Source organism: Spermophilus citellus, assembly GCF_964194105.1.
Source record: "Spermophilus citellus genome assembly, chromosome: X".
NCBI classification, from domain to species: Eukaryota; Metazoa; Chordata; class Mammalia; order Rodentia; family Sciuridae; genus Spermophilus; species Spermophilus citellus.
Genome location: NC_138190.1, coordinates 109,147,699 through 109,172,276, shown reverse-complemented (window position 1 = coordinate 109,172,276; position 24,578 = coordinate 109,147,699). Strand labels below are relative to the sequence as shown.

Below are 24,578 nucleotides of genomic sequence, written 5' to 3'. Positions count from 1 at the left end.
AGGTTAGCCATGTATCTCACACTCTACTACTTTGTAGCATTTGAGAAATATTTGACTGTTAAATTAATAAAAGCCCAATAAAATAATTTACCAAGAAAAGGCCATCCCATAAGAACAACACATACATAATGAGAGAAAACACTTACCTATCTAAGTAATTAACAATATTGGGATTCTTATTTTCCCTCATAACCAGAATTTCATTAATAATTAATTCTTTTTTGGGTTGTTGTTGAAGGTTCATCTGCTTTATGGCCACCTGAATGATGATGAAAATATGAGAATGACTCATAATTGTCACAATAAACACAAACATCAATATTTTGGGAACACAGAATGAGGCATACAAATTATTTACTAAGCTCTTTCTCTGTACCACAAATCCATGAGTAAATTATCTACATTTTTTCATAAGAGATGTCATTAACAAGGAATAAATATGAATAAAGGAAAATAATCAGGAATAAATGTTAGCACTAACCTCTTGTCCTGTTGCAATGTCAAGTGCTGTATAAACAGTACCCGATGCCCTGTGAAGGTGAAATTTATCAAATGAATAAGCAATAAAGGTGTTACCAATGTATTTCACTTGCAACAAAATACTGGTTATTTGCAGGCGAGGAAAATTAGCAAAGTCAAGATTAAAGGATGAAGTAAAACAAGAGCATATTTTAAAAAATTATTATCATGGTAAGGACATTGAGCATAAGATCTACCCTTTTAACAAAATTTTAAGTGCACAATATTGGAACAACCTCTTTATAATTACACCTGAATCATTCACTGTCTATCCCTTGTGGTGGGCTAGAAACTCCAGTCAAGATTTTTTGGCACCAGTTTCTGGGCCATGCTCTATGCAATTATGGGAAACTACTGAAATATTCTGAATATTCCTCAACTCGTACAACAATGAAAATTGAGGGCCTCTGCTTAAACTGAAATCTAGTTTAGCAAAGGCAACATCACCTTTTGCTTAGGCAAGTAGAAATTAACCTTCACTTTCAGCAGAAGAACAGTGTGGCTCTTTTAATATATTTCTAATTTTTAAGAATATGTTCATCTAACTAATCAACCACTCTCAGTGCTGTACCAGTACTGTAGCTACAAAAAGTAATAATGTGGTTTTATTATGGCATTAGTTAGCTGAAGTATTGCTTTAGCCAAATACCCTTTTAAACTCCATCATTCCTTAAGGACTGGTAGTATTCAGGCTTCTATTCTAACATCAATTACAGTGTTCCCATGCTTAAAAATAGAAATTATAAAGTTAAATTCACAGTAACTTTCTGTGAACCACACCTGCATTTTGAACCATTCTTTCACCTCCACCCCCAATAAAAAGGAAAAAAAAATACTGTCAATTTCATCTGTGGTAAATAAAGGAATTAGGTTTTAAATCAGTCCTGTGATCCACTAGGCATTGTAATGCTCCCACTTTCCTATCTAAACTCTCTGGTAATTGTTGTTTCTCTTTTACTCTCCATTTATCCCTTATGTTGTTTTGTTTTCTGAGTCCAGACACTCTTTTCTTATGTCTGGTATTTCCTAGTATTTCTTCTCTCTTCTTCTCCCTGGGTGAGCCAAAATATTTCTCATAAGCCTAGGAATTTTATATTACCTGGTCCCAGGAAAAAAATGGGTAGTGTAGTATAAGGAATATTTGACTATTGGCAGAGATCGGAGCTCTAATATTTGGCATACTATCAACAGCCTATATGACCTTGGAGCAATGCATTTCCTTTTACTGTTTTAATCCTCTCACATGAAAAATAGTGATCACAATAACAGCAAAATATATTGAGCATATAGTGTGTGTGCGTGCAAGACACTGTGACAAACTTCATATAACTTCTCTTATTTTTAAATATTTTTAAAGTTGTCGATGGACCTTTATTTATTTAAATGCAGCGCTAAAAATCTAATCCAGTGCCTCATACGTGCTAGACAAATGCTGTACCATTTGAGTTACAACCCCAGTCCATGTAGCTTATTTTATGTATTCTTTACCTTATTTCTATATAAGGAAAATCTATCATTTTCATGGTATATATGAGGACCCTAAGTTGAGAGAAGTTGAGTAACCTGGCCAAGGTTATACAATTTATAATTAAGGTCATCTGACTCTCTCACATGTAAAGTATAGGGAATGGGCTACTTTGTTCCTAAAGCTCTTTAATTCTATCATCTATAACCAACAACTGTACTTCCCTCCACATCCTGCATGAGTTTTAAATATCTATTCCAACTAAGCTGAAAAATCACACAAAATAGAGACCACTAAACCTGGAATTGATAATTATAGAAATTTCTTAGGTTTGAGGATTATATTAAATAAATTATTCTCTCCATTTTGTGTTTCTGATTCTGGGTTCAGAGAACATAGTTAGTGCCCAACAAATATCTGCTGAATTAACACATTAATAAAAATATCCTCAAGCAAGCATATGATTGCAATAAGAATTTTTTCCATTGAAGAAAACATTTCTTCTACTTAAGTCTACATAAAAACACTTCCTCTTGGAATAAGCTATAAGACATTCCTCACTTTAAGGGCCAGAATGTGATTTTTTTTTCTTCTGAATTCAGAGCTGTTCTAAGTTCAAAGGAATAGATAGATCATCTCAACCTGGTGTATATTATAGCTGGAATAATCCCTGAGCAACTTCTTATACTGAATTGCAAAATACAATTTTAAATTCATTTGTATATCTTTACATATTTAGGCCATTTTCACAACTCCTTCAGATGCAAAAGAGTAATGATATTTGCAAAGTCAGGTAATAGTAGTACCTATCTCTTAGGAGTGCAGAGACTCAAACAGCAAAATCTAGGTAAGTATTTAGCCCTGTGCCTGGATCACAGTTGATGCTTAATATGGTAACTTTTATTATTATCTGATTTTACTGCTGTTACTACTTTCCTAGTACAGGATGACTGATTCACTGAGTTCTTGGTTGGCCCTTCCCAGTCTCCCAGCCAAAACATCCTTGCTAGCATCTGTCTTTATTTTCCAAAGGACAGAGGTTAAGGGTGATAAAGTGGAACACTTTATAGAGGTTCCACATCTTTTTTTCTCCCTAGGGAAGTGTTTTTGTCTTTTTCTTTTAAGCTTGGAACACTGTTATCAAATGAAACCACATGCAGGAACCCTCAATATAAAACAATTAAAATGGGAGCTGGTCCAGCTAAATCTGGGGAGGAAGGCCCAAAATGCCAGCCCAGGCAACTCCCCTTATCCTCTACCAGCATTCCTCCAACCTCAAGTCCATTTCACTGTACTAGGACCTAAAACTGTGATTGACTTGGAGTGAAAGGGGGATTAGTGTTTAACATCTCTTGAGCTTTACCTTGCAAATCCTTTGGGGTTTCTGTCCCCTAATTCCTTCAGCATTTTATTGTCTTAAAATTGCTGGATTCTAACCCTGGAATCCTAATATCCTGGGTTTTACGACACTCAGTGGTATAGAATTGCCACAAATTCCTAATTCACAGAGGTTTACAGACCCTGAAACTCTAGATCATCAGTTATTAACTAAAAATGAACTCCCCCCCCTCATTTCCCCTTCCCCCACCTGACTGCGTATACATAATTATTTAGTGGGAGCCATTTTCCCCTTTCCCCTCACCCTTGTTCCCAGTATTAAAATAGTGATATACTCTCCATCCTATTTACCACCCCAAAAACAAACATGTTGCTAGTTGGTTGGAATTCATTGCTTTGATTAGTAAGTGATTGGTTTACCCAATTCCAGTCTTTGTAGAACCCTCAACTAAAATGCACATACTCAAGTATAATCTGCACAGTGAAATTTAGTGCCTTATCCCTAGCTCCATCTCAGCATGCCTAATAGTTCTTTGTACCCCAAGTCTACTGTATTTCTATATTCTAACAATCTAAGATTCAGTGGTGTAAGTGCAAATCTCTCCCTTCAACAGATGTCAAAAAATTTTAAGACTCATTTATTGAAGAATTTTCATTGCCTATCACTGGGCTGAGATCAGTATACCTTATTCCTTTTCATCCTAACCTCCCCTGGTTCACATTCAACTACTTCCTAGTTGTATGACACTGGGTAAATAATTTAATCTCACTATGACTCAAGATTGAAGGAGGATTAAATGTCTACAGTGCTTAAAATGTAAACATTCCTGACCTATACTATTTGTCCAGTAAATATTAGTGATAATGATAATTATTATTTGATTGATGGTAGTCCGTGGATGACTAGGAAGCTCTTTAAGTGCCTGGAAGTTTTCAAGATATTTGATATCTCAAAATTCATAACAGAAATTCAACATTCATCTGAATGCAACTAATTCAAATATCATATACATGTTATTTTAGCTGGAATTATATTAACTAATGATTATGTTAGATATTGCATGATGGCCAGAAGGCTCTAGGCAATAGTTAAGTTATATGCATTTTAAAAAATTTAGTTGTAGATGGACACAATACCTTTATTTTATTTATTTTTACATGGTGCTGAGAATAGAGCCCAGTGCCTCACATGTGCTAGGCAAGCACTCTTCCATTGAGCTATAGCCCCAGCACAGTTATATGCATTTTCTTTTTGTGTATTTAAGTATAAGAAATAAACAATTACTTAATAAATACAATATACTCATCAAAATTATTTACAATCTGGGGTTCATAGAGACTATTATAGAGGTCTTGGTGGTGAAGGTGAGAAGACCTCTTCTTGTAATAGTTGAAGCACAGTAGTATATATGTATATATATATATATGTATATATATATGTACTTCAAAAGAAACAATCTTTAAGCCAAACATGTATCACACTGATTCCTAAAGTATCCTGGAGTATCTTAAAGTATCTCAATATATATTTTACAAAATAAATTTTAATTCACTTTAACAAAAATAAATAAAGAAAGAAAGAAAGAAAGAAAGAAAGAAAAGAAAAGAAAAGAGAGAGAGAGAGAGAGAGAGAGAGAGAGAGAGAGTCTGGCTAGTCCCAGTGGTGCATGCCTGTAATCCCAGTGGCTCAGGAGGCAGAAGCAGGAAGATCATGAGTGCAGAGCCAGCCTCAGCAATTAGCAAGACCATAAGCAACTCAGTGAGATCCTGTGTCTAAATAAAATATAAGAAAGGACTGGGGATGTGGCTCAGTGGCTAGGTGCCCCTGAGTTCAATCCCTTGTACAAAAAAAAAAAAAAAATCAGTAACTTTCAGCTCTGTGGGTTATACAGATACTAGAAATCAATCTAACAAAGATGGAGGTTAACACTCCTAATTCACTGACATACTGGAGCTGTTATGCTAAAATGGTCCATATTGTCAATTCGATTTTTATGAAGCCACTTAATTACATTCATCCTTATTATCCTTCCATTCCTATTATATTGAAGTCAAAGATTGCTGTAGAGAGAACATATGTTTATGCTCGGGATTTTATTTATTCCAAATCTCAGTTCCTTAGATGGCAAAAAGAAATTATGCATTATTAAAACTCAAGGGAAATAGAGATCATCCAGTTTTACCTCCTTATTGCAGATAAGAAAACTGAAGCCCCAAGAGGGGAAGTATATGTGTAATATGACACAACCAGTAAGTAACAAAGGGCTCCTAACTCTGAATTACAGACCTTAGGGTTAACCTACACTCCAGTTAAAGAATATTAAACCAACACATTGTTCATTCATCATTAATTACAGTTGTGATGAATTCTCCACATCACATTAGATACTTTATCAACAGTCTGTCCCTGATGTGGCCAAGTGCATAATACTCAAATGGAAACACTGGCATCTAGCCCAAACGGTCTAGCAAGGAAAAAAAAAAATTCACTATTTTTCCTGACAAGTCAATTTAATTATCAGCACTCTTCATCAGGTTTTGATATTTCCTGCTAAGAGCCAATGTCAAACCATAAACCTGAGTAGCTGCCAAAGCAGCAGCATGGTGGAGCTAAAAGGGTTAGATAAATCACCATGATTTCAGCATGGAAATGAATTAAAGGAGGGAAAGAAGGGCAAGGAAGTGAAGCTAAAATGAAGCTCATGGACTTGGGAAAAAGAAAAAGACATGAGGACTAAAGAGCTCAATGAGGTCCAATGTGAGCCTAGTGGGAATAAGAGTGAGGAAACCTGAAGGATAGGCAATATCTCCATGTAAGGTTCTACTATATATATACACACACATATATATATATAGTGCCAATGCAGTCATGGTACGGATTTTAAAATCCATTTAGGATGGTTATTTTTTACATCTACTCTTACTTCTACTGCTGCTAGAAAAGCCTGTATCATTTATTGAGACTTTCTGCTAGCTCTCAGTAAATAGAAGATCTCACTTAATCTTCACCCTATACAACCCCATTATCCTCATTTTACAAATGAATAATAGAAACTGGGAAATGGTAAGTAGCTTGCCCCCAAGGTTATGCAGTTAATCAGCAGCTGAGCTTAAAAATGTAGCCCGTGCTCTTAACTATCATTTCTGTTTGAAATAGATCATTAACATTTTTCATCAATGCTAAGTGCATGTGTGGTACTTCCTCATGGTCACAATTGTATCCATTATGCTAAGCTGCTCCCACTCTCAAATATTTATCTTGCCTCTAATTTTCTGCTTACTTAGTCCATGTGTCCCCTTTAAGCCATTTAGTTTGTCTCAGGACATGGTATGTTTGATTCTTTTGATATAACCATACAAGCTGGTTCTCCTGGTTTCTGAGTCAGTTAAGATTATTATGTGGCTGAAGGCGACAGGACCTGGTGTTAGTTGTTAGGACTCAACTTTATCTTCTTCTGAATATTTAAGAAAGTCACTACTTAGAGGACCCTGTGTAGAAACTGCCTCTCTATATTAATGTACTTGACATAAAAATATACAAATATGTGTATTTCTTGACACTACCATATATTTACTTGTTTTGTTGAGAAATAAACCCTTCAGGGCTCAAGGATGGAAATGAATAGTGTAACCACTGCATGCAATAATGTTCTCATAAAGAAATTTCAGAGGGTTGTCTTTTGTGTAATTTACTTTTCAAAAGTGCATCTCTAAGGTAAAAAAAAAAGTTATGTAAAAATTCATGTTACGATAGTAGAGGATAGGAAAGGCAGCAGAATACAACAGACATGAGTATGTCAATATGTAAATCAGTGGAAGTGTAACTGATGTGATTCTGCAATCTGTATACGGGGTAAAAATGGGAGTTCATAACCCACTTGAATCAAAGTGTGAAATATGATATATCAAGAACTATGTAATGTTTTGAACAACCAATTTAAAAAAAAAATCATGTTACCTTGCTACCTTTCTAAATATACAGAATGCAGTTGGGGCCAGATGGCATAATGTTTAATTAGTAGAATTATAACTTTTAAAAAGTATTCTTTTTAGTTGTAGGTGGACGCAATACCTTTAGTTTCTTTCTTTATTTTTATGTGGTGCTGAGGATTGAGCCCACTGCTGCACACTGGCTCAGTAAGCACCCTACCACTGAGCTACAACCCCAGTCCCCAGGATTATAATTTTTAACAGGGAATTTTCTCTTCTTTAGTTGGGCATGACTTTTCCCAGAGTATTCATGGTCATCTACTTTTAAATAGAGCTGTAACACATTATGGGTTTGGGGCTGGGGAGCTCAGTGGGTTACAGTCCAGTGATAATGAGGCCACAGTCACAGGGCTTAATCCCTGGAAAGTCCAGATAACTCTCAGCTACTCACTCCAACATAAGTCTAAGCAGCTGCTTCACAGTGTGCCCATTGGGTTCAAGAAGGCCTGGACAGGAAAGGAGGGCAGGTGGCTTAATACAAGCTCATTACTATGGCTGGAAAAAACAACTCAACGTGCAAACCCTGCTAATGATGGCTGATTGAGTGGCATCATCTTTCTTTACACACAACACAGGGCATTTAAGAGCATTAAGTAGAACAAAGGGCATCTCCCTACACTCTATAAACACTGTTCTTCACAAATGCTAATGTATTTCCAATCTCTTACATCACAAAGCCTATTATAGAGCTCAGACTACAACTATTTAGTGCTTCATAGCAGTGATCTACCTTGTGTGGCCCAAAATAGATCCAATGAGGAAGCAAATACTTTTGTGGTGGGTGGTCCTACCCAAAGAATAATTTCTGTAAACACACTACACACCACTTTTGCTCTTGCCATAGTTTCATGAGCAACAACAGAAACAAGTCAGATGTTTTATTTTCAGTGCTTATCCCTCAGTTCTGTGGTCATACACTGCTTTGTTATATTCTCTAAACCAAGCTGTTATTTATCAAATCTTTAAGATACAAGACTTAAAACTATTCATATTCGATAAAGGAACTTGATGTAATAAAAAGGGGGCTCCTCATTGAATGGTGAGGTTGTTTGAAAATACCTAACATGGTATATTTACTTTCTCAAGCCTTAAAACATCCACAAGTCTGGGGTCCTAATTTGAATAAGACTTTACTGTCACGTATTACCAAAAAGAACTGATAAAAAAGAAAACAAACAAAAAACTAAAACTAATTTAGAGGCACAGGGACTGAAAGCTTGTTTTATTACACATGAGCTAGTACTAAAGTTTGTTTGTAATTATCAATGAATTGATTATGTTACCATTCTGTATAATGAAATGATTGGCAAAGATTCACATGTTAGACAAAATTCCTTTGGCCAGAAACATAGTTTTACCTCTGGGAGGAAAATGGTTTCATGAAATATTCCCATTGTCACTTTCTATCAAACATAGGTACATGGCTGTATTAATCTGGGTAGAAAATATCATACAGCTGATCTACACTGGCGATGAATTCTGCATGACAGCCTTTTGTATTGCCACATGCTTTCTTGTTAAGAGTTGCTTTCTTATATATTTCCCTCTTAATAATCATTGTAGGGAAGGGTTTTTGTTATAGTATTATAATGTCAAATAAATGAATACAGCTGTGTTGGCAAGATGGCTAGCAAACAGGCATACTCATTATCGTTGGTGGAGTGTTCAATGAAATGAAACAACCTCTATGAAGGGCAACTATCTTTTCACACAACAATCCCACACTTAGGAATTTATCCTAATTATAAATTTACATAAGTGTCAAATGGTTTATCTGTAAGGATATGCATTGAAGCCTTGTTTGTAATAGCAAATATCAGAAAGAAACTAAATGTCTATCAATCGGGGCCTGCTTAAATAATTTATAGTTAATCCAAACAATAAAACCCTATGGATCTTTTAAAAAGAATGAAGTACTGGATTGGGGTTGTAGCTCAGTAGCAGAGCACTGGCCTAGCACACATGAGGCACTGGGTTTGATCCTCCACACCACATAAAAATAAATAAATAAAATAAAATTATATAAAAAAGAATAAACTACTGATATGAAACCATCTCTAAAACAGAAAAAGAGAGGCTCATAATAGAAAAGGGGAAATATAGTCTGTTGCCACTGTGTTAAAAAATATGAGAGAAATAGAGAGAGATGCACTGTGTTCAAATACAAGGTTCATTTGGGTTTTTTAAATTTTTTTTATTGTTGGTTGTTCAAAACATTACATAGTTCTTGATATATCATATTTCACACTTTGATTGGTTAATTTGGTCTTAATCATCAAAATACAGTTTGGGAAATATGTATTAGGTTGAAATATTCAGTGCTAGTTGTAGATATCCATAGAGAGTACCTGTTAGAATTAGAAAAGAAAGGATGCGCATAAATTATTTCTGGGGGAGTCGTCTTATAAGTACAAGTATTAGATGTCCTAAATAAGCTTTTAAAAGATCTCTTTCAAAGTCAATACAGTAAAAGGGGTTTCCATTAACTAAAGATGGAATAGTCTGATCATTAAAAATACTGATGAATGGGCTGGGGTTGTGGCTTAGTGTTAGAGTGTTTGCCTCACATGTTTGAGGCACTGGGTTTAATTCTCAGCACTGCATACAAATAAATGAATAAAATAAAGGTTCATTAACAACTGAAAAAAATATTTTAAAAATACTGATGAATGAAAATGAAACAAAATGCATAAACTCATGAGTTTATAAGAATGCTTTTAAATAAAAGATAAAGCTTTCTTCCCTTCCTAAAAATATAAAATAAAACCACCACTCATTGGAAACTTTTGGAAGTAACGTGGGTACCAACTCCTTATACTGAATTGGCAATAATAACGAAGGATTTGGCCCTAGGTTTGATCCAACTCTACCAAAAAAAAAAAAAAAAAGAAAGAATTCATCTTGACTTTCTTGCATGACTACATTTTAGGGTAGCTAAAGAGCCCTAGCTGATGAAGTATAGTTCTTAAAAAAAATTCTAAGCTGGGTGCTAGTAACACATGCCTGTAATCCCATCTACTTGAGAGGCTAAGGCAGGAGGATCACAAGTTTGAGACCAACCTCAGCAACTTAACAAGACTCTGTTTCAAAATAAAAAATAAAAAGGGGTAGATATAGGGCTGGGAATATAGCTCAGTTGGTAGAGTGCTTGCTTTACATATACAAGGTCCTGGGTTCAATCCCCAGCTCCACAAAAAAAAAATCAGTTAGTGGGTTGGGGGTGTGGCTCAGTGATAGAGCACTTGCATGTGGGTTCGATCCTCAGCAGCATATAAAAATAAATAAACAAATAAAATAAAGGTATTGTGTCCATCTACAACTAAAAAATATTTTTTATATATTTTTTTTAAAAAGGGCTAGATATGTGGCTCAGTGGTAGAGCACCCCTTTGTTCAATCCCTACTACCAAGCACACATAAAATATTCTAGCTAGCAAATATGGAAGAATGACAGATTTAGAAAATCCCTATTTTTCAATCCCCGGTGAAATAATTGATTTTAGCAACAATCATCAATAGATGAAACTATTGGATGAAAAGTTGATGGGTAACTTTACATGGAAGGTGAAAGTTACCCAATGAATCCTCCAGTCAATCTACTCATCATTAAATACAGGACAATTGGACAATGCATCCTGATGTGATGGAATACAAAATAGATAGAGCACCACCTATGAAAACTCTTTCCAAATGCTGAACTTGAATCTTACTAAGCCTGTACAGCTAACACTCATTTATAGGAAATACAGAGAATAGATGAACAAGTTAAATGATACTGTATGCAACTAGCAGACAAGTCCAGAAAGAGGTACATTCTGCAAGATGATGTCTAGTTTAACAAGTTAATGATGTCCTACTTTTCTAATGATGGAAAAAGAAGGGAGACTACTTTAAAGTACAGAGACTTAACAAACACAATGAAAGACAATGTGTGGGTCATCTTCACTTGTTAGTTTGAACAAATCAACTGTAAAAATAGCATTTTGAGATACCTGTAGAATTCTGATTATAGACTAGGAGTTAGACAATATCAAACAAGTGTTAATTTTTTGTAGATCTTATAATGGCATTCTGATTTTATTAAAAATTATTGATAAGTGTTAAATCTGGGCAAAATTAATCACAGTGTTCCTGTACTATTTTCTCTACTTTTGTGAAAATCTGAATATTTGTAACAGAAGATTTAAGGAGTGGTATACTGGATATGTCATAAAACTTTATAGGCCAGATTCAGAAAACAAACATCTTAACATTATGGCAGGAATAAACTACTGAGGGACAATCACATGTTAGTTTAATATCTCAAAGATCTCAGATAGAAAGCAGATGATACATTTGGATAGCTGCTGGGAGACTCAAAAAGAGGTTCTAGTAATTATAAAAACAACAATGTTAAATATGCCTATGAATATTTTGAAAGCCACTGATTGTGAAATATAAAAGTAGAAAAAATCTCCCCAAATCAATATAATTTTATGTAATATGTGGTTTCAAATATTTAAATAGGACAAATTAACAAATTAAACATTATAAGTAGATACTTTTGCAGACACTACAGATATCAAAGGGAATGAATCCCATAGTATAAAGTAAATATTCACTTGATTTCTTTCAAATGAAATTTCCCATAATCCCAACTTGTTAACCTCTTATATCTTCTCAGGTCACTACTCAAATGTACACTGCTCTAAGAATTTTGACCTCACACCCCCTCCCTGGTTGTAAATCATTTTAACTCCCTTTCTTTGCCCATAGCTCTTGGTAGGTAAATTTTAATACTTGCTGTATTCTGCTCTGCATAATAGTAGAACATGGGTAAATCTTTCACTCCTAATAATAACTAGCATTAACTAAGTACCTATGTGCCATGAAGTGCACTAAGCACTTTAAATACCTTCTCTGTATTTCAAAATTTATGAAGTATGTGCATTATGCTTTACTATGAAGGAGAAACCGATGCTTAAAGAAATTAAACAATTTGTCCACAGCTTTCTGAGTTTACAATCTTGCCTCTTTTTAAGGAATTTTACCTGTCTAGACAAGCTAAGGTGTAAGAAGTAAATACATGCTGATGCTGGTATAATCTATAAGGTTCTGAAGGGTAGAAGACAGAAAAGGACAATTAGGATCAGAGAAGCCAAGGAGGGATCTATGGGGGAGATGAAGGTAAGTGTGATAAGTGTGAAGATAAGTGTGTGGGCAAAAATATCAGAGAAAGGCATATGCATGGGGGAAGGGGGGTATGCTTATATTTTGATACAATTCCCCTTTTCTCGCTGTCAGATATTTAGGGGGAAAATGAACACAGAAGTCGCTGTGAAGTCCCAGAACCTGATTCTGAACTGTATTATATACATAGTAGGCACAGGATAGAAGTTCACTGAAAGAAAAATGTATTTGTTAAACTGGTTCTAAACTATCTCTTTAAAGTTGCTGCCTCACAAATGTTTTTATTACACTGTTGAAGAGAAAATATAACATGAAACTGAAGGGAAAAAGGGCTTATTTTTCAGTGCATTCTCATTTAAGGAAAGGTCTTAAAGTGAATTCAATGTATTAATGAGAAATCTGTGGGAACAGCTGCCAACATTAGTAAATTCAGCCCTCTGTTACATAGCTACTACTTATTTGGGAATTATACAGGCTTGCCAATGAAGGCTGCTAATGGAAAATAAATATTTGATTTTGTTGTCTCATCCTACCACATTTATCAAACAAGTTCTTTTACATAACTATCCTAGAGAGTGAAGATTCTTCTGTTTCCACCACATACATCTCAGATGAATTCATGTTGTTAATGACAATTTGGGAAGTACCTTCCTTCCTTCCATGCCTCCCTTTTTTCTTTCTTTCTTTCCTTCCTTCTTCTTCCTTCTCTTCCTTCTCTCTCTGTCTCCCCCCTCCTTACCTCTCTTCATAATTTCACTTTGTGTGCATGTGCTCAAAATGGCCAATTTTAGAACACTTTTCACAGCAAACAGAGTGAAATAACATCATCTTTAGCTTTTGACTCTTCAGCTATGTCTTCAAATTATTAGACTTGGAATTCTGAACTTGACTTATGGATGATGGATCCCAATGCTTTGGCTCCAGGCCTGAATGCTGGAGTGGCAGAAACCCATTCTGGAAAAAATTTAGTTTTCCAAGTAGTCAAGGGTGATTAATGAAGAGGTTTTTTCTTAAATCTGGTTCCCAAGAGTGAGCTGTCGTGTTCCCTGAAGCTGAAAATGGAATACGAATACTGGGGTTGATTATTCCTAGCATTGAATGATGCCACAACAATAGGTAAAACAAAACAATAAAAACCCCACACTTAATGAAAAGAAAATAAAAACTCTATATATTGAGAGTAGAACTAGTTTGTCTAATTTAGGCCAGTAATTCATGGAAAAATAAATTGAGAGCCATGTAAGTAAAAACCAAGTTAATATATGAGTGGTTTTCTGAATCTACAGAAAAAAAAGAAATATTTTGCTCATTTACTTTAAACTTAACAGAGAATACTAAGAACAAAAAATAAAATTAGTAAACAAATGATAAAATCACATTAAATAAATATATTCAAGTTGCTAGATTATATATTAAAAGCTATTTTGAAAATACATCTTGATTTTATAAAAATATATCTTCAGTTTATATTATGACCATTTGGGATGTGTGTGTGTGTGTGTGTGTGTGAGAGAGAGAGAGAGAGAGAGAGAGAGAGAGACAGAGACAGAGACAGAGACAGAGACACACAGACACAGAGAGGACAGTAGAAGGGGAAGCAAACATGCATGAAAAAAGATGTGTGCAATATCCAAATGACAAAGAATAAGATGTGGTGAGAAAGACTAAATCATTATGGGAGATGAAGATACATTGACGAGAGCAAGAGCAAGAGTGAAAACACACAAGTCACACATGCATACACACATGAAAATCCAAAGGAAAGAGAAAGCTATAAACACAAACATTTTCATTAATTCAACAAATATTTATTGATGCAAAAAACAGTCCCAGAGCAATGGGGGCAGCAGAGGAGGGAAGCTTGGTAGTTAAACTTTGAGTGCAGCCAAAATGAAGTTGGCTGTTGACCATAACTGTATAAATTTTTTTGAAGGCCTAGTATGGGTGGAAGCACTATGCTAGATACTAAAGGAGACAAAAGCAGAAATAAAATAGAATCCTTATTCTCTAAGGATTATGAAAAGGTTGTTCGCCTGCAAGTGAACTATCTGGTGATTTCACCATTCTTTAAAATGATGAACTCAGTGGAAATTTAAAATAAACCTTCCTGCAGAAGGCAAGCAGGATTTCTGCTTTGATGTTTTAGTTTAGATTATCTGGACTTTACAAAGGTACTCAGAAATAAAGAACTTTACTTTTCACCTTTAGAGGTCAGGGTATAAATAACAGGCAGAAGGGGAAACCTCTTTGGTATGCAAAGTTGCTTGGTGGCCTAATCTTTGTTCTTGTAGGAATTAGTCTTGCTTCATTACCTGGGAGATATCTGAAACCATTTCTTACTTTTTTTTCCTTTTTAAATTCAATGCTATTGTTGGCTCAGTTGGGTCTTGGTGGGAATGAACAATCAAAACAAAATCATAACATCTCTCATTCCCACCTCTAAAAAAGAATTTTGTTTGAAGAAAGCTCTTTGTGACTAAATAAATATATAGCTCCCATTTAATCCTACAATTAAAGCAATTCTGTCCATTAGAAAGATAATGTGAGGTGGAAATAGGACAAAGGGTATTATATCAAACAAAAAGCTTCTGCATAGCAAAGGGAAAAAAATAAAGCAAAGAGACAACTTACAGAATGATAGAAAGTATTAACAAACTATATATCTGATAAGAAGTTAATATTCAGAATATACCAGAAACTCAATTCAATGTGAAAAAGGATACAATTTTTTTTAAGGGTAATAGGGCTGGGGATATAGCTCAGTGTTAGAGGGCTGGGTACAAATAGATAGGTCCTGGGTTCAATCCCCAGTACTGGAAAACAAACAAACAAACAAAAAAAAAAAACAAAAAAAAATAGACCTGAGTAGATATTTCTTAAAAAACACATACAAATATCCAACAGGTATCAGAAAATAATGCTAAATATCACTCCTCATCAGGGAAATACAAATCAAAATTTCAGTGAGGTATCATTTCACTCCACTAACAAAGACTATCTTCAAGAATACTAAATATAACAAGTGTTGGCAATAATGTGAAGAAAAGGGAACCCTCACATTCTGTTAGTGAGAATGTGAATGGAAGTTCCCCCAAATACTAAAAATAGAATTACCATATGACCTAGTAATTCCACTACTGGTAATATAGCCAAAGGAAATCAAATCAGCATGTCAAAGACATATCTGAACTCCCCTGTTTACTATAGGACTATTCACAATAGTGAAATAGAATCAACACAAGTATCCATCAACTAATGAATGGATTCAGAAAATATGGTCATATATGCAATGGAACACTATGCAGCCATTAAAAAGAATGAAATCTTGTCATTTGCACCAACATGACTGGAACTGGAGGATAATAAGTAAAATAAGCCAGACAAAGAAAAATAGTCCATGAACTCACTCATATGTAGAATGCAAAAACGTTGATCTTATAGAAGTTAAGAGCAAAATAATGGTTACCAGAAGCTGGAGAGTGTAGTGGGGAAGAAGGGTTGGGGACAGACTCATCCATGGATACTAAATTATAGTTAGGAGAAATAAGTTCTGATGCTCTATTTCACAGTGTGGTGACTATAGATCATGATAATGTAATGTATATTTTTAAAAAGCTGGAAGAAAAGACTTGGAATGTTTTCAGCACAAGGAAGTGATAAATACTGGAGGAGACAGATATGCTCACCCTGATTTGAATATTATGTGATATTTGCATGTACCAAACATCACACAGTTGCCTATAAATATGTACACAACTATGTCAATTTGTAACAACAAAATATTTAGAAAGAAAAAGAACCTAATGTAAACCCTATTATAAACCTCCTAGTGTTACAGTTTAAAAGGTTTTCAAAAGTACAATTAATTATAATAATATATTTTATTTAATTCAACATCTGTTGTTTTATCATTTCAACATGTAATCAATATACAATTTACCAAGGAGATATTTCACATTTTTTTCATATTGTTTCAAAATTAGATGTATATTTTATATTTATAGCATATCTCTTGATTTGGACTAGCCAAATTGCAAATGCTCCACAGCCAAATGTAAATAATGACTACCATATTGAATAACAACGATCTGGAGGGCTATTTCCAAATGGAGTGTATATCTCACCTTTACTGATAGCACTCCCAGAGTCTTCACCAATTAAAATAAAATCTAAATCCAGATTTTCTTTTCTTAGTCCCCTTCAATGCATGACATTGTCCGTTTACAACCTGTCTTGTAGTATTTACCATTGAGGAATGAAGCAAATGAGTTGAGGATTGTGACTTAGGAAGGCACAATTTTTTTTTATACAGAACTTTTCTACTTCAAACACTCTGCTTACTCAGGCCCTCCCATTTAGTATCACACTAAGGCCTAAAAGATATACCTAATTATAGCTGACTTGCAGAACCGTTGACCCCTCCCTTCAGCTCCAGTGATCTAACACTGGTTCCCATGTCTAGCTGATGATCAGGAATATCAGGAACTTTTTGCAAAGTTTTGATTCCTAGAGCCCATGACAGACTTCTAAGTCAAATCTCTGGCACCAGATCCTTGGGAATCCAGCAAATATGTTTGTAGGTTTACTTATCAGTCAGTCTGTCAGCTTGAAAGACCAATATTAAGATTGTAAAATGCAAACACAATCCAAGAAATGACAAGCATGAATTGGCAGGAATCCAAGCTGTTATTAAATTTTAATACCTCTTGCTGGTGCTCATCTTTTGATATCTCAAATAACCATCACTTACCCTTGACCAATTTTTTCAAATCTTGTGTACTTTTTCTTTGGGTCTCCAACACTCACAATGCTTCCTAAGAGAGAGGTGGGGAAAGAGGGAGAGGGAGAGAGAGAGGGAGGGAGAGAGAGAGGGAGAGAGAGAGAGAGAGAGAGAGAGAGAGAGAGAGAGAGAGAGAGAGAGAGAGAGATTTAAACTTATTAATTGATTTCCCTCTAATAAACTCAATGACAAAAATTAAGCAAATACTCCCATATTTATGAAACATGCTACTTTTCATTTGTTTTAAAAACAAATAGTAACATATGAATTAAAGTAGTAATAATTACCCATGATGCTTATATTAAAGTTTGATGATGTTTTTATGTTTTTTTTAGTTGTACATGGACACAATACCTTTATTTTTATTTATTTATTTTTATATGCTGTGGAGTATCTAACTCAGTGCCTCCCCTCACATGTGCTAGGCAAGCACTTTACCATCCAACCACAACCCCAGCACAAACTGATGATGTTTGGAAAACAAAACAGGGTTGGTCACAAAGTTTTCATAAAATAATATTGTAGATTAGGAAATGAAAACATCTAAGAATTTTTTAGACACTTTTATTAAACTTTATTATTGGAAAGATGAATTCTCTGACTTGGAATAAAGTTAATCACTACACCACATTCAATTCTGCTGTACAAGTTTCTACTGAGTAATTACTGTACACCTAGTTCTGTTCTAAGAACAATGAGGGATAGGGATGGGTATAATGAAGAACAAAGTTTGATCATAAAGTAATGAGAGTTTCACTTTTTAAAAACATACATCCCTGGACCTAGGGCCCTACTAGTGCTTCAAATATTTAAATGGCATTATTGACATAGGATTTACATACCATAAACTTCAGCCATTTAAAGCACACAATTCAATAGTTTTTAGTATATTTGCAGACTTGTGTAAACATCATCATGATGTAATTTTAGAAAATTTCATCATTTTCAAAAGGTACCTTGTACTTGTTAGTAATAACTCTCTATTTTTCCTGTTTTCTAAACAATCTCTAAGAAAGCACTTAAAAGTTTCTGATCACTGAAGGATCAAAACCAAATTCTCTAGTTGTGCACAGGTCCTTCACCATCCAGTACCATCTGGCTCCTATTAACCAGTGTTAGTATTCTTCAGTATTCTTCTTCTTCTCTCTCTCTGTACTACCTTGAATATATATGCCATCACTATCCAATGGATAGGTCTTTATATAGACTTTCCAATTCCCCTTCCCATCTAACTCATGAATTCATAATTATCATTTAAATATAATCTTAAAACACTCTCCTTTTTGAAGTCTTCTCTGATCCCTCTAATGAGAATCACATGCTTTTCCTGGAGGCCACGAAATTTGGCTTTTCACCTCTAACTTCAGTGCCTAGAACAGTGGCTGCCACTCAACAAATATTTGTCTATTAAATGGATTAGAATAAGAAATTATGGGGCTGGGGTTGTGGCTCAGGGGCAGAGCACTTGCTTAGCACATGTGAGGCACTGGGTTCCATCCTCAGCACCACATAAAAATAAACAAATAAAATAAAGGCATTGTATCCATCTACTATAAAATGTTTTTTAAAAAGCAATTATGTAGGAGTTGGGATTGTGGCTGAGCAGTAGAGCACTCGTGCAGCACATGTGAGGCCCTAGGTTTGATCCTCAGCACCACATAAAAATAAATAAACAAAATAAAGATATTGTGTCCAACTACTTCTAAAAAATAAATATTTTTTTTAAAAAAGCAATTATGTATTTGAATGCTGTGCTGTGTCTATAGATGATGCCTCACGCAAATTTAGACAATATCTATTTTCTGGGCCAATGGACAGCTTAATTCATATCTAATTATATACAGAAAAAATTAGTAAAGTGTTTCACTCATGGACTATTCATCAGATTGTTGAGGTGGTTCTTGCTATTTTTTTTTTTTTTTTTTTGGTAAAGGAAGTCTATGTTTACATGAGGTTAAATAACACTTAGGCAATATGAGTTGATATAACTTTTTTTCTACTAGTTCCAGTCTCAATCAGTGCTACTGTCAATTCACCCACTCTATAGCCTGGTCAGAAATATGATCATCTTTGATTCATCCTTTACCTCACTGGCTCATTCAGTTTCCTACCAAGTTGGCATCTCTTTACTTCCTAGACATCTCTTCTATCTGTCCCTTGTTTATTACTGCTTCTTTACTTGGGCTCTCATCAACTTTTTCTTTGCTTCGTAATTTTTTCTATAGAAAATAATGAACATTTATCAACCTTATTCATTATATATGTGAATCCTAATTCTCTATTTGATTCTCATCATCGTTTGCCTGAATTATTCCAGCAGCCTCCTAAATGGACTTCCTGTTTCCACCCTCTGCCTATTTCAGATCAGAGTCCACACCTCTCCTGTGATGCTGGAAATAGATACCTGATCAAAACATTTGATTCTCTGTGGTTCAGGATACCAGGATGGTTCCCTATCATCTACAGGGTAAGGCCTAAAGTTTTTGGCATTGAGTACAAGGTTTCTCATGATTCAGCTCTAATTCTCCCCATCACATCTTTTACCACTAGAATCTTCTCATCTAATCAAAACAAACTTAATTGCAGCTCAAGATTAGCTTCTGCTTAACAGCTTAGATGCCTCTTCTGTAACTCCAACAAAACCCTCCACTACTGATTCTTTGTTCAATTAACACTGAATATATTAGAGTCCTAGGCATATGATGTCAAGTCTTTATCTGGAATGTCCTTCCCATTTTTCTTCAGGGTAGGCTTCTATTCATGCCTTAATACTCAGATGTTTCCTCTTTGAGGAAGTTATCCCTGATCCCTTTGAATAAAGTTAGTAACTTACCCTCTCTGTGCTACTACTATATTTTTCCTCTCTCACTCTTTAGCTTTTCCTTTTTTTCCCGTCTCCTTACTGGATCATATTATCCATCTGTTTGCCATCCCCTTTGACACAGTTTCTTAAAGACAGGAGTCATGTTGTATCACCTCTATATCCTTAGTGCCTTCTTCCTCAATGCTGTTTATAAAATATATCAAATACTCAGTGAATATTTATTTAATTGAACTCAATTAAAATTAGGCATTATCTTTTATAAATGCCTCATAGTTTAATATGGGATAAAGAATATATGTTACATGAGCTGTCTCTATAGAATACCACCCACTTAGCAATTTCTGAGTTGCTATTTTATTTTTCAAATTGTCTGAAGATTTCCACATCACTAAAAGCCATATTTTTCAAGTCAGTTATTAATGGGTAAGTGCCTGACCCTTTTTTCCCCTAATGAAACGATGATTTTAAAGTCACTTGAAACCATAGTTTTACTAAGTAGTTTATAGTTTTCTAAGAAAGTTTTACTATTAAGTTGCTGAGCAGACTCTTTTCCATAGACTGATCAAAAGCAAAATAAGCTTCAGCCCAAGCCACTTTCTGAATTATGACCAATTCTTATTGGCAGGGTTCAGTTAATGAGGCTCCATGGTAGTAAATTATTCAACTTTTATTTCCATGGTATGTAGGTTAAAAAAAAAACCTGGAAATAAATCCTTTCATGAGGATTACCAAAAGACAACCATTTTCCTGAGATTCTGCTTCTGAATTTAACTGCTGTTCAAATAAAATGGCGTCCCCTCACCCATTACCCTTCACAGGAGAGTGTGTGCTGCCATCTACTGATGTTAGGCAAGGGAATTGAAGGTCTTGTTTACAATCCCGAGTCTCAAATACAATAAAGCAAAAGAAAAACATTGTGACACAATATTTAAAAGATGAAAAAAATCAGCAAACCAAAATTCAGAGAAAAAAATGATAGCAATATCAGAATAATTTCTTACCAAAGAAATTCCTTAAACAGAAACCAAACCATTCACTTTCAAGTACAAGGTTTTACAAAATCACTAAATGCTAGTATTTGGAAAAGAGCTCTCTCATTGTGGTTTCACTGGCAGAAAACCCATCAATGCATTCTCTAACATATTAAGCTAATCTGAACTCCTACCATTAAAACATATTCTTTTTGACATAATGAAGGTTTTGACTCCTGAGAAAAAGCAAATTAGTTTCCTAAATTACTATCAGTTCTATCTGAGGATGGCTTAGGAAAGTGAGTTTTGAGTGGGAAATACTGGGATAGGGGAAAGAAAAGAGGAATAGGTGATTGTAGGACCCTGGAGGAAAGAGGATAAAGACATATTTCCAGCATTGCATGTTTTGCTGAATGTGCCTTTTTGGAATTTTTAACTAAAATGTAGGACTTTCTTTATTTTCCAACAGATCCAGACAGACCACAATGAACAAGCCAGACCCAGGCGATCTGTCTGTGTAAAACAGAAAGATGATCTGTTCATTTCAGGACTTAATGATCCCTTGGTTTGGCCCCCACAATCAGTATCGGCATGGAAGATGGCTCTGTGGTTTGGACTGCCTGCCTCCTAGCAATCAGCTCCCTGAGGCTAAAGGTGAGGATGATTAAATAGAGGCTTCCTTTTCCTCCTGTTAATGTTTGTGGGGTCCACTCTGGAGTGGGTTGTAGGCCATCCTTTTCCTTCTCTGTCTCCTTTTACCCGCTCCTTTGTCTCTCAGCATAGGTTCTTCTACTCCTTCCCCAAACTCTAATGATACCCCCAATTCCAAGGTCCTCAATCACTTTTGTATAGAGACAATACATTTGAAATTATTTTTACTTTAATTTTGTCCTACTTCAAGTACTGAAAAATATGGTGACTCTCACTTTGTGAAAATAGCATAGTAGTCATTTTTATGCTATTGTTTATTTTTTTAGATGTCTTATATATTTTAACTCATTTAGTCTTCACCCATTACATTCTTAATATCATCTCCAGTTTTTCAGATGAAGAAACTGAAGTTCAGAGAGGTTAAGTGCTTTTGCCAGTGTCACACAGCTAGTCTGTGTCAATGATTCGACCCCAGCTGCCAGGGCTTTAGCTCAGTGATAAAGCACTTGCTTAGCAAGAGCAAGGCCCTGGGTTACATCCCCAGCACATACACTAAAAAATTGTGTGTTTCATTGTGTTATCTTATTAAGGCTTCATATACATGTAAGAAAAAAACAGTACCTACCAGTTTTTGAATAACTACTTTGTGCCACATACATTTGCTGAGGTTATTTCATGAATTATTCTCATTCGATTATTATAGTGGTATAAGGCTAATACTTTTTACTGCTACTATCCCAAGTGATGAGGAAAAGAAAGGTCCACAAAAGTTAAATAACTGGATCAAAGTGACACAGGTAGTAACAGAGGGTCTACAACTTTTTAAAATTTATTTTTAGTTGTAGTTGCACACAATACCTTTGTTTTATTCATTATTATGTGGTGCTGAGGATAGAATCCAGGGCCTTGTACATGCTAGGCAAGTGCTTTACCGCTGAGCCATAACCCCAGCCCCATGGGTCTGCAATTTGAATCAGGGTGTTTCTCACTTCAATGCCTGTCCACAACCAGAGGTTGAACTCCCTAAAATCCACCTCATAGAGTGACTTTTCTTAAATCTAGTTATGATTCTTAACTTCATTTGGCAGATAAAAAATGAAGCTCACTGGGGCAAAATGACTTGTCTAAGGTTACCAAGTGTGAGTGTGTTAGTGACAAAGGGCACAGGAAGGGTGATAGCAAAGCAAGGCCAAGACGGTGACATATCTTTCAGCCTGCATCCACTAATTAAGAAACACTCCTCCATTTCTCTACCAGTTCTCCCTGTCAAGATGCATATGTATAGTATAAACAGTCACAGGTGACCTACTGGCTATAGGAAAAAAGATTTTGAGCCCAAGAATAAAGTCCATTACAGGAAAAAACACTCAATTCTTAATAAAAATGTTACCAAAGGCAGCTTTTCCCTCTTCATGCTGTTGCTTAGTGCAGAAGTGAAGAAACAAGAAATCATACAGGCCACATTTCCAGCACATTTATAGTTTGTAAGAAAAGCAAGAGTTTAGCCCAGTAAAATAATGTTTGTCAGCTAACTTAAAAAAACATTCAAATGGGGGCTGGGATTGTGGCTCAGTGGTAGAGCGCTCGCCTAACACGTGTGAGGCACTGGGGTTTGATCCTCAGTACCACATAAAAATAAATAAAAATATAAAGGAATTGTGTCCAGCTATAACTAAAAAAATATTTAAAAAACACAACAACAACAACAACAACAAAAAACAAAACATTCAAATGGGGCTGGGGTTGTAGTTTAGTGGTAGAGTGCTCACCCAGCACATGTGAGGCACTGGGTTCGATCCACATAAAAATAAATAAAAATATAAAGGAATTGTGTCCAGGTATAACTAAAAAATAAATATTTAAAAAACAAACAAATAAAAAACCCCAAAACATTCATATGGGGCTGGGTTTGTAGCTCAGTGGTAGAGTGCTCACCCAGCACATGTGAGGTAATGGGTTCGATCCTCAGCACCACATAAAAATACATAAGTGAAATAAAAGTATTGTGTCACCTATAACTAAAAAAATATTTTTTTAAAAATTTAAAAGGTACAAATGCATTTTCATTACAATCCATCTAATGAGATTTGAAACAGATACTAAATACCAGTCTGTTTAAGGAAAGCAAGGCTGAAAGATGTTTAAGATCTGCTATAATCTCACAGGTCACATCTATGTGTATAGAACAAAGAAAGAAATTAAGGAAATAGTCTAAGTAATTGAACTTAAATTATCCAGGAATTCTTTCATTTCTTCCTTCCATTTTATACAAAGAGTTGGGATATGCAAAGCAAAGTGGGTAATGGGAAGAGTGTAAGCTTTGAAGGCATACAGATAAGAGGTAAAAATCTAGTTCTATCCTTCATTACTGTAATTTGGTGACTTTGTCACTTAAGACTTTTCAAGCTTACTTTCAGTGATCTATAAAACAAGGACATTCAAATCTACCTCAAGAGATTATGGAGAAAATTAACCCTGATAATATATGTAAAGTGGGCAGTACAGAACGTGCCCAGTAAATGAGAATGATTATGGTTGTAATAATAAATGGTTGGTACTGGTGCTAGAAGAATATTTAATCACATAGAGTAAAGTCAGTTTGCTATAAAGTCCCACAATTCCAATTGTGAGTGCTCATTAACAAGTACAAAGCCAATCTTTGCCTTTCCAAAATACCTCTAGTTCAAAATGTCTGAACTTCAGAACTGATGACATTTGGAGATGAATAATACGTTGTTGTGAAGGGGAACGGAGGGGAAGTATCCTGTGCATTGTAAGATGTTTAGAAACACTGCTTGCCTCTATCCACTAGATGCCAGCAGCACTCTCTGAATTATGACAACACTGTATCCAAACTTAATAAAATGTCCCC

At 35.1% G+C, this 24,578-nt stretch overlaps 1 protein-coding gene across 1 annotated transcript in view; it reads right to left on the bottom strand.

Moving 5' to 3' along the window:
- Positions 1-24,578, bottom strand: part of PAK3 (p21 (RAC1) activated kinase 3) — a 108,305-nt gene that overhangs the window by 21,521 nt on the left and 62,206 nt on the right. The window contains exons 13-15 of the mRNA XM_081276989.1: positions 17,231-17,294; positions 482-530; positions 147-259 (exon numbers count right to left, since the gene is read on the bottom strand). Of these exons, the coding sequence (XP_081133115.1) occupies positions 147-259; positions 482-530; positions 17,231-17,294 (226 nt within the window). The remainder of the gene's footprint in view (positions 1-146; positions 260-481; positions 531-17,230; positions 17,295-24,578) is intronic.